The sequence below is a fragment of the Zalophus californianus genome, chromosome 14 (genome assembly GCF_009762305.2).
Source record: "Zalophus californianus isolate mZalCal1 chromosome 14, mZalCal1.pri.v2, whole genome shotgun sequence".
Lineage (NCBI taxonomy): Eukaryota > Metazoa > Chordata > Mammalia > Carnivora > Otariidae > Zalophus > Zalophus californianus.
Genome location: NC_045608.1, coordinates 63,719,641 through 63,731,590, shown reverse-complemented (window position 1 = coordinate 63,731,590; position 11,950 = coordinate 63,719,641). Strand labels below are relative to the sequence as shown.

At 37.4% G+C, this 11,950-nt stretch overlaps 1 protein-coding gene across 2 annotated transcripts in view; it reads left to right on the top strand.

Moving 5' to 3' along the window:
* Positions 1–6,555: 6,555 nt before the first annotated feature.
* RIT2 (Ras like without CAAX 2) overlaps positions 6,556–11,950 on the top strand; it is a 391,667-nt gene continuing 386,272 nt past the window's right edge. For both annotated transcript variants that reach the window (XM_027576579.1, XM_027576578.1), the window contains exon 1: positions 6,556–6,877. In XM_027576579.1, coding sequence (XP_027432380.1) covers positions 6,775–6,877 — 103 coding nt within the window. In that variant the 5' untranslated portion in view covers positions 6,556–6,774. The remainder of the gene's footprint in view (positions 6,878–11,950) is intronic.

Here is an 11,950-nt window from a genome sequence, read left to right as displayed (position 1 = left end):
CCTCTTTCCCAGTTTCTCAGCTCTGAACCTACTGCATCTAGTTCAAATTATTATCTACTCTCTACTGGATGACTGAAAGAGCCACCCAAGCCATTTTATTGATCTCTAGCTTATTCTGATCGTAATCCATTCTCCACACTACCTTTAGAGAGAGCTTTGCAAGTTTTGGAAATAATACACTCATTCATATTACATCTCTGCTTAAACACTATCCCTGGTTTCACATCACCTGCTGGGTAAGTCCAAACTTCTCAGAACTGAAAAAAAAAAAAAAAAAAAAGGCCGTCAGTTTACTTCCAAACTATGTTTCCTAGATTTCTCTTCTGCTACCTCCTACTCATGCATGCCCTCCTATATAGCACACACAAGACAGAGCAATGGCCTCAAGCATTAAATGCTGTTTCCTCCATGATCTGGCACAAACCGTGCACCTCTCCTGCTGATCTGTCCTTGCTTCAACTCAGTACTCATTTGCATGGGACTGAAATGACCAAGACCCACAGACCATTTCTCTCTTTCTTGGATGGTGTTTGATAAATGAGTTTGATAAAAAAAAATCAAATATTCTGATTTTACACCATAAATGAGTGTTCCCAGGCACTGAATTTATGTCATCTCATTTGAACTTCACAAATACCACATATTTTAGGTTTTTGTTTTGCAGATGAGAAACTAAAGTTCTGAGAGGTGAGAAGATTTGTCCACTTTCACACTGTTGCTAAGTTGGTGAAAGAAGTGGGATCAATAATGAGGCCTCTCTTACTCCAAAATCTGTTTTTCCACTATCATAGGTGGTCATAATGGGATACTTTGTAAAGTATTAAACTCTCTGCTACTCTTTATTCAAAGAATTGATCAATAATCAGTGAGTATGAGATCTCTTCCCAGATGGAAGGTTATCCAAAATGTATTCAAGGCACCTCCCCAATTCTAATTTCTTTGCTCTTAGGGGAAACTGAGACAGTTACACAACTAACTCCTGGTAGAATCATAATAATATTTCAATTTTTAAGTGCCAGAGAACTACTATCTTAATGTTAATAACAAGGCTGTGCGGTTGTATTTGTAACAGAATATAAATTATCTGAGTACAATATTAAAAAGCTTGATTATCTATTCAGTCTTATATAGTCCCATTTTTTGTTTTTGATATAGCACCATTTTGTACATTAATGCAGTTTTTAGTAGCCTCTTATTTATCCAGAATTTGAACACAATATATTCTGGATATTCAACAATTCAAACTAATAATAAATTGATTAGCATCTATTATAAGATAAAATCATAGCAAGTAGAATGTATCAAAATTATACTGAATAAAATTAAATATTTCTTGAACATCACATTATCTCACATAGCCTCACAGTTATCATTGCATATATTAGTATAATTGTACCATAGACATATAAAAGTAAAAGACAACTGAAATCTCTGGTCAACAAAATGCTGTTAGAAAATTTGGATATTTCTCTGAAATTTATTAGTATACAATTTTTTTTGTTTTTCTATGGTTTAAATATTCACTCCATTATCTTGTCTATGTATTTAAATAGGCTCAGCCCTAGTATTTTGCTTTTACAAGGTAAAAGTCAGTTTTGATGACTGAATAGTAAAAATTGCAATCTGTAGTAACCATATCAGATTTTACTATGAAGTTTATTGGTCAAAAAAGTCTTAACATTTTTTTTTTTATTGATCTTTTCTGATATGTCAGCACCTGGGCCCAGAACCATGGAAGATAAAAAAATAATAAAAAAAAGGTAAGGGGCTCCCTTCTCAAGTAGATCACAATTCAACAAATAATGGAATGCTAAGTGAAATAAGTGACTACAATGATAGTAAATATATAGAAATTGAGCTTATTTCAAATCACTGGGATTTGAAAAATTCACAAAAGCTTGGTTAAAGAAAAGTAACTCGAGCAAGACCTTGATTTTCTTCTAATCAGAAGCTTGTATTATTTACTGTTCAAAGTTGGGCACCATCCTTTGTTTAAAGATAGAGGTTAAAAAAGAAAGAAAAGAAATCCAAACTCTGCTGCAATTTAAAGCTCGCGGTGATTCATTTACCATCCAAACTTTGGACTATACTCCTATGTTCTTCTGCATCAACAATGTAGTATTAATTTGCAATTCACCAAACACTCTATTCACTAATCTTTGAATACCCCTGTTTTTGTCATATCTTCTATTTGAAGTCCTGTCTTAAATCTAGTCCAAGATATTCCCCTTTCCTAGACACCTCACCTTTTCTTTTTATTTGAATCAGTCTCTCCTCCCCTCATATTGCTGTCAGACTCTGCTTGTTCATCTATTCAATTACCTGCCACATGCTGGCTTATTCCAGAAACTGGTATATAAGTGTCTTTCTCCCACATGAGGACATAATCACTTTGAACTCAGGGACTGTATTGTGTTTTCCTTTATTTTTTGAAAAACGCTAACACGGTTGAATGAATGATTTTGAGAATAAGCAAGTTAATCCATATTTAAAGAATGAATCCATGTTAGAATGAACAAATGAATGAATGCAGGCTATTTGGATCATGTATAAGAGCCCTGTTTTCAGGTATTTCAACCTTAGTAACCCTTCAGGAAAAATGTTAATAATTCCACAAGAATTATTAACACCTAATGTGAATTTTACTGAGTATTATCATGAGGAGGTCAATGCGATACAGAAGTCTGTGCTGTGCAGATGGAACTCTGTCTCCCATTTGCAAAATTAGCTCTTTTCCACTTGACGTTTCTAGTTTTGTTTGTTTATCCTGAGCAGCTGTGCTTTCTTCTGGTTTACAATGGTCTTACATTTCATGGTGAGAATGTGCATGTCAAACATGAATTTACCCAGAGGTTATCAACTAAGTTGTTAACTGTTTCTTCCCTCCATGATTTATCTTTTCATTAGGATACAAATAGTAAATAATACATTTAGAAAGGTTAATTTAATTAATAGTGCAACAGACAGTCACCCACTTGGTACAGTTAATTCCCTCATTAAATAAAAATGGCTTCATCATATAGTATACACCAGGCACCGTGCTAAACTCTGTAGAGATAAAGATGAATATGGTGGCAGGTTCACCACTTTTGAGTGAAGTGAAATGGAAGGTAAATAAATCATTGTAAGAAATATCGTAAATACTCTAATAAAGGGAAGAGTGGCTTATGCTGACAAGGGTGTCAGGAGGTCCGCCTGTAGGTGACAAGGTAAGTAAGAGAAGAACTCTGGATATGCCTAACCTTCCCCTAGAGTATGTTGGCTTCCACAGTGACCGGATACTTTAGCTGAAGAACTTCAGAAAGATATCCATGTAAATAGGTTAATGTATTCCTTTTGAAGGAATTGCTTGTCCTCTAAGTACTGGAAAGGTGAGCAGCAGCTGACAGAAATGAGGTGGAATTTACTTGGATCTTGCTCAGGGAGCTGAGTGGCTCTGAAACAACGGGGAACACCTAGGCCTTCATCTGATGGACACGAGCACTCAAAGGGAATCACATGACATTCAAAAAGGATGGCAAGTGCCAAGGTAGGTTAGAGGAAGCAAATATAAACTTCAATCATTTAATGATTTTCCTAAGAGTTTAGTAATCTGCCATGTAATGACTTTAGTTACTTAACTATTGCATTTCAATTTCATGTATACACCTGGAAGATACCTTTCTCTCTTCACCCCTCCTTCCTTTCCTTTTCCCTTTCTCTCCCTCCCTCTTCCCCATCATTTCTGACATGCAAACACACATGCACACATGTGAACATACACCCCCTTAGACTTCTGGGTGCACAGGTTAAGGAACCAGGCATGCAAATTCACAAAAGTTCACTAACCAAAACTGAAGATCAGTAGCATTAGAATGCTTCAAAGTTCAAACGTCAGGAGTTTTGTGGCCCTTAGTAACTCAAGAGAAGGGATTAGAGTGGAGTACCTTAGAATTTCAAAAAAGAGGTAGACAAAGAAAGCTTTATACTGGGAAAGTACCCCCTGCCCTTCATGTTTTTCATCTTCCATGTAAATAGGGAAAAATCTTGCTGACTTCCATTTGAGGAGTATGGACAGATGCATTAAACATTGAGGAGAAGGCTAACTCACTAAATTTCCCTCTCACAATGCCCGCTGATATTTGACAAGCCATTCATCTATTTACCGTTAAAAGACATTTCCATGGGCTCTTTACTCTTAACCAATATTAAAATAATTGTAAAAAAGAACACCAAGGACACAGCTGGCATGACAATCCCTGTGTTTTACCACCAAATCAGAATGGCTGACATGGAAAACAGAGTAACAGATGGTGGAACAGATAGCCAGAGGCACAAGTGATTTGCTCAAGGTCATAAGAATTTTGCACCAGAAGTAGAAACAAAACCCAGAAAGACCTTGAATCAAAATGCTACTGTTTACATATCTCTTTTCATTGAGGAATAAAGTTTCAATGAATCAGTTAAAGGATAATTATACCACAGCTACAGTTCTTTATTAGATCCAATTATGGAAATGACAGTTTTGTTGGAAGAAAGGCAAGTAGCCCACTTTGCCTGACTCTGTTCTATGGAGTGTAAGGACACAAGACAGGAATAAATGCTTTGTGTTCCTATGTGCCATTTTAGGCTATTAGATTGTGTTATTTAGGCATTTGATTCATGAATATGTGTACAATAGGATTGGTCAGGTTGACATTTTCGGTAGATTTCCCTGACATTAGTATACAGAATGAATTGAGTAGTGTAAAAGGGGAAAGGACAGGGAGACTGTCCTCAGGGAGGATAAGTTGTAGGACTCTTCAGGCACAGAGGTTAAACACAAGAAGAGGCTGAACTAAAGCTAGAACTTGGAGGGTGACATTCTCCCTGCAGAGACCGAGAATGATATTGACCTTGTTGAGGATAAGAGTGATACAAGCAGGGTGTCTGATGGGAGTGTCCGGGAGGAAGGTTCATTTTTAAAGCTTGGAGGGAAAACACAAATTGGGCTCCATCAAAATTTAAAACTTTTGCCCTTTGAAAGACGCTGTAGAAGAGCCACAGACCAGGGGGAAATATTTGCAGAACATATATCTGATAAAACACTTATATAGAATATATAAAGAACTATCAAAACTCAGTAATGAAGAAACAAACATCTTGATATATCTATTTTGAACAGACACTTTAGCAAAGAAGGCATGTAGATGGCAAGTAAACACTTGAGATAATTTTCTCTTCTGGTGAGTGCTTATAAACAGTGGGCCGGGAGCACCATTAACTCAAAATAATCATAATCATATCATACAATTAAATAGTGCTTACAATTTGCCAGACACCGTTTAAAGCACTGTGCAAACATTCAGCTCACTTAATGAGTTAATAGAGTAGGGTTTAATAAACCATTTTATAGATGAAGAAACTGAGGCACAGAGAGGTGAAGTCATTTACCCAAGGTCACACAGCTATTAAGTGGCTGAGTCCAGACCTGAACACAAGCATCAGGTTCCAGAACCTGTGCTCTTGGCTATGACTATTTGTTACCTCTCCAATTACCAACAAAAATATGTTGAGCATCTCCTCTGTGTCCAGTACTTGCTCATACACTCTAGAGTCATAAGGAACTGATTAAATACAGTTCCTTTCCTAGAAGATCTTAACATCTAAATAGAAAGATAAGTCTATGTATACCAAACACTTGACTGCATCTAATCATGATACAATTTCACAGTCAGAAAATAGACAATAAACCTACAGAACATCATAATCACTTGTTTGAAAGACAGGGTCTGACTATGACAATTAGTGATTACTGAAAGCATTATAAGACCTCTATAATTTAATAATTTTTCAAAGAAAAACAGATTAAGTAGAGAAGAGCAGAATTTGAAAGAATTCAAATAAGAGGTAGGAGTTTGAACATTTGAAAAAGAATCTTCTCGGATCTTTAATACTGCGATAATTGTCAGCAAAAATATTTATTAAGTATCTCTTTCATGCTTGGCAGAATCCTTTTGTTTTAGATTATCCTTAACTACTGTAAACAAGGATGATCCCTGTCCAAACATGACAATGACCTAATACAAATACCTCCTTATGTTAGAACTGCAGCTGTCAAGTGAGCTGAAACAATTTCTGGTAGCCAGCTATTATTTCAACAACACTAAAGACCCATCTTTAAGAGCCCTGAGTTACTGGGGTTTTTTTCTTCTCAGTTGGTAACATCTCTTTTCCCAGAATGAAAACCGTGCAAGAAGATGGAAGCAAGGAGATAAGCAACAGACATCTTTCTTAATTAATTGACTCTGATTAAAAGAAAATAGTGTTTTTGAAGCTGTAGCTACAGAAGTCAGCCTGTGAGACATAGCATCTTCTAAGTCTCAGATTCGAGCAGCCTGGAAAGTAGCCAAATGCGTGCTTCTAACAACAGCGACCATGCAGGGGGCAGGAGAGAGAAAGGAGAGAGAGAGTGAGGAAGGGGAATGAAGAAAGAAACGGAGGAGGAAAAGGGGGAGAAAAAACCAACAAACAGAGACAGAGACAGAGAATGAGAGAAATCGTGGGAGACGCCAGAATGAAGGATAGGAAGGAGGAGGGGATGTAAAAGGCAGATTTTTATTGGAGGCAATTGAAGTGGTTGCTATGAGACCCGTTCGAACAAGAGGACCAGCAGCGAGCCCGACGCTGATGGTTCTTACCTCGTACTAAACCTTTCTTTTGACACAGTTTTAGAGTTGCTTAGTATCTGAGCGAGCACCTGACACGGGCGGGCGACTTTTTCTTTCTTTTTTCTCCTCCCGTCTCTCGGGTAAGATGGAGGTAGAAAACGAAGCCAGCTGCTCCCCCAGCCGTGCATCAGGAGGGTCCAGAGAGTACAAGGTGGTAATGCTGGGAGCTGGGGGAGTTGGTAAAAGCGGTAAGTTTTAATTCCAAATGCTGGGGAAGGAGGGAGCTCTGGAGAGGCAACTCTATAGAGTGAATACTGATAATAATGATAATAATAACGTCGTGGGGGGCTAGCTAGCTGTAGCAGTTAAACACAAGTATCTGACAGGATGTTTAAAAGTAATAAGGACTGCTGAAGAGATGTAGACGAGTCAGAATGAAAAGACAGCCAGTGATAATGTATAGAACTTAAAGAACATTTTTTTTCCTTTGATTTCTTGCTGGGTGATATTTGATCATAATTTATATGTCCTTTTTAAAGTTAATAACATGATATTTATGAAATAGCCATGGTATCGGGAAAATATGCTCCTGTTCTCAAAAATACTCACATGAAGCAAGAGGTGCTATGATAGTCAATGAAACACACATACGCAAACACAGACACACAGGAAGGATTATTAGTGCTGATTGTTGTGTTTGTTTCTTGGATTGGGATATTCCTGTCCCCTTTTCCTTGTCTCTGATCTAACATAGTATGGTGTGGTCTTTGAAAGCCTCATGAGGAAAGTTGGTTTTTGAAAGTGACAGGGGTTGAAGGAATGGTATTCTTTGTGGGACCTGTGCAGGGTGATCAAACCAAATTTTGTGGTTAACAGGTTTAGAAGAGAAAGCTACATGCTTAAAGGGATATGGGATGCTAATGGAGGTAAAGACTGGTAAATTTGTTTTGCTACATTTAAAAAAAAAAAACACAGCAGAAGTTGTCAGTGGTCAGGTTTCTTGAGGGGCTCAAAAGGCCAAATATAACAAATTCAAACAATAGATAGGTAACAGTGTTTGAGGCTGATCAAAAGGTGACTATCTTGGGGCTATGGTTATCACTAGAAAATAAAAAAGTAAATATAACTTTTTATATAAATTCAAAAAGATCCCCATGAGGGATACATCTGTGGGGATGCCAGAAGAAATATTAGAGTTAACATGGACAAAATATGTATATATAGTATATATATGTATATATATACCTTTATATATACATATATATAATATATATATATCTTCCATAGTTTTGTGCTTGACAAAAAGATTCAAAGTTGAGGCCAACATTCTTGGTGTAAGAAATATCCCCACCCCAAAAAAGTTGCTAGGTTTGGTAGTGAGTCCACAGGTGGTAAGAAAGTTGATCAGTAAAGAAAGGAGAATAGGGAGTGAGACTCTAGGAAACAACAAAGGTAAAGAGGTTAGAAAAAGAGGAAGAGACATAAAATTGAATGCCCCCCCACATCACCCCCCTAAAAAAAAAACACCATGAGGGATTACTATAAAAAGAAAAGAAATAGGTGAATCTGAATTTGGTCAATCACTAAATGCTTGGTCTAAGTGAGAAAAATAACTCATCTCTTCTCATAAGGAAATGTGAAGTAAAAAACTTTGCAGCTGGGTAAGAATGAGGAATTTTCCTTTTCTTCTTCTTTTTTTTAATGTAATGCTTTGAAGGGGGAAGAATCACACTTGATCTTAGCAAAAGGCCGAGAAGCGATGAAGGGGAAGAATCAAAATAGGTGAGGATTAGGGAGGGAGGGAAAGAAGGAGGAAGGATAAAGAGAAAATAATCCATGCAAAATAAAAGTAGCTTTTGAAAGAATATAGTCAGATACAAGGAGGAAGAACAATGTGAGAAGAAAATAGGAGAGAAACAGGTCTAAGAAGAAGGCAGGAGAGGAGTTAAAGGAAATGCTACCAGCAGTCTGTGAGGTCAGAGAGATGCTGCAAAAGCCCCACAGCGTGCCTGTGGATTACCTTTGCTTGCTGCCTGGGTATTTTCCCGTTTCACCAGGAACTTGGGGGATGTGGGAATAGAGTGACTGGTTTTTAGTCATCTATTCCATGGAGCTGGACTGCGGAGAGAGAAGCTGTAGGATAGGGTATCCTTAAGCAATATACTTATCCTGGAGGTGGTATTATGTCTAGTGTTTTGACCTTCCCCATATACTATTTGTACTGACTAATCATTGTCACCTTCCCAATAACCAGACATTTTTGACATAATGAAATGTTGGCAGAAATTGTTGACATAACAAAATTCTGGGTTGCTCTCACCTTCACTGTGTATATTAAATAGTTGAGCAAAACTTTTTCAGTGTGATTAACACAGGACTAGTCAGCTCACCTCTGAGATGGTTAAGAATAAAAGAGGGTTAATAGTTCTGTTGTGCTGTTACTTTAGAGAGAATATAATTCATAGGACAATTCCAGGTCCAAAAAATGCCGTCTTTGTGGCTAAACGTTGGGAATCAGGGTGATGGAGTCACATCTTCCTCTTGAGCTTTGCCCCTGTGATTCATTTGGTGTTAACAGTATATAAATATTCAGGCACTGATTCTCAACATTAACCTCTTTTGAAAGTTAAAATGTTTTTTTTCAAATGAACTAATTTTTTTAAATAAAAAAGCCACTTTTTGTATTGCTGAATATCTGGAACAACAGAGCCCCAAATTACTTTTCTTCCCACAATTTCAATGGTTTATGTGAAAGAATTGTACAAACCTATTAAGATGGGTTGTATGAAGGGATTTCAAGGAGATATCTGCTGTTCTGAAGAAACGAAAGAAGATGTATCAAGCTATCATCTGTTTCTAATTCTGAGTCATTCTGAGTCTGCCTTGAACATAAATGAGAAACTCAATTTACTAGAACCATAATTTTTAAATGAACAGAATCTTGGAGATTGTCTATGCTTACTGTGAAATTAGTTTTTTTTTTTTTTTCCCCCGTATCCATATTTTACTAAGACATCCTTTGGTGAGTAGGAAATTTTGGAAGGATTTGCAACTTCACTGAAACAGGAATTCCCACAAGATTTAAAATGTATGGGCAAATAACTGTACTGTGCTTGAGAAATATCAAACCACCAATCAACAAGTTATTGAGCAAGTACTATGCATGGGCCCTGTGCTAGTTCCCATAGAGAGGAAGCAAGAAGGAAGTGAACATTCCTGTGGCAGATATGGAAACATGGTTTTCATGCTCATCTCCAATCTCCACAATCTAAATAGCTGTGGCCAATTTGCAAACAGAAAAACTGAGTCCCAGGGTGACCACTTGTGCTTGGTCATGGAGGTAATAATAGATTTCTGTGACGTTTTACCTGACTCTTCTACATTCTATTTAACGCCCTAGAAGGAAGAGCAAAGAGTTCTACCACTTACTATCAAGAAGAAAATAGGGCGCCTGGGTGGCTCAGTTGGTTAAGTATCTGACTCTTGGTTTTAGCTCAGGTCATGATCTCAGGGTCTTGAGGTGGCACCCCACGTGTGGCTCTACGCTGAGCATAGAGCTTGCTTGGGACCCTCTCTCTCCCTCTCCCTCTGCTCCTCCCTAACCCCCATGCTCTCGCTCTCTCTAAAAAAAAAAACAAAACGAGAAAGAGAGAAAGAAAATAGGCCTGTTGGTAATGCATTCTCTACCTCTTGAATGTTATATCTAAAAGAAATTTCTACCATCTAGACTAACATTCTTATTTATGTATCTATACCTTTTTTATCTTTAAATAAAAGTACACAAACATATCTTTAAATAAAAGTACACAAACACATTATTTATAAATAAAATATCTTTATCACATTTACATTTATGTAATTTAAAGTTATACCTAATATTATCCAAGAGTGTTATAAATACTGAGAAAACAGGATAAACACGAAAGAGTCCCCACCCTATTTGAAAGATGGAGGAACCCAGACCCGGGAAGTTGAAGGGACTTGCCAAATTCATGCCACAATTGTGGCAGAGTCACATCTGCAATACAACCCTCCTGAACCCCTTGAATCTGTTTTTACTCCATATCCAAGTTTTTACACAGGGTATTGTAAATAAAAATTGGATCAATTACCCAATGAATTTGGTGTGAATTAGGCACATTCAAGCCTCCATCTTTTTGTTCCATTGCCTACCATCCCCTCCCCTCCCTCAAAACAAAGAAAAATAATAAAATCTCACAGCTGTGGTTTAAGAATTTAATGGAGTCGAAGCAATCCTTGTAGCTGTTTTAAACATGAACATTTCGCTGTCTCTGTAGTTTGAAACATAAGGGCTTTTGCTCCATGACAGAGCATGGCTAGTGTCTGCTTTCTTCCCCTGCATTCCCGTCTGGTTCTTCCAGCTCAGACTCAAATTATTCATCAGATCTTATCCAATAATAATAAGATCTTACTTTCCAAGATAGATTTTTCCTCCTCTGTTTTATGACCTGAATTGAGGATAAAATAATTTGAGGCTAGCAGGTCATCTATTCCCTGTGTTCAGACAAGGCATCCGAGGCACAGAATTATTGATTTTTGTCCAAGAGGATACAGAAGGAAGTAAGAAACAGGAAAGTAACTCACGTTTTCTAACTCGAAATTGTTATCCATCAGATTTCGTGAGAAAAGTAGATAACGTGTTCGAATATCAGATGAGATTGACATGGACTTCTCCACTCCCTAGGACACATTTTGGAATTACCTTGGTGAAATTTTGTCAGGGGTGAAATATGTTTGAAATAGTTGAGAGAGGGTGGTGTTCCTCACTGCTATTCCAGCCATGACCCCTGCCCTCTGGGACCTTACCCTCTCATGGGGGGAAATATATTGTATACTACAAACTGATGTTTATAGTAGGCCTCTGACTAAGAACTCTGGAAGCTCAGGGTAAGCGATGGCTAAATCTGCATGTAAAATCTAAGAAGGAATCTCAGCAGAGGTGATACTTGAATTGTGTATTAAGGGATGAACAGGATTTCTTGAAGTTGAGAAGGAAAAGTACAGAGAAAGTGGGGGGTGGAGAGGAAGAGAATTTAACAGGAACAGGGCACGCAAAGAGAAAAAGCCATGTGAGGGCTATCACAATAATGGAGGGCTCTTGATAACTTGGTATCTTTGGGGACATTTGGAAAAATCTCCCCTGAGTCACGCTTTCAAACTGTCTCAGAAAACTGTGAAAACTAAGACCAAACAAAGCAAATAAGCTGAAAGCATAAAAAGTTTTAGGGGGCTCAGAATTCATTAGAATGCATCCGTTGTGAATTTTTTTATTAAGAGGAAACTCATTTGTAAAATAGGCA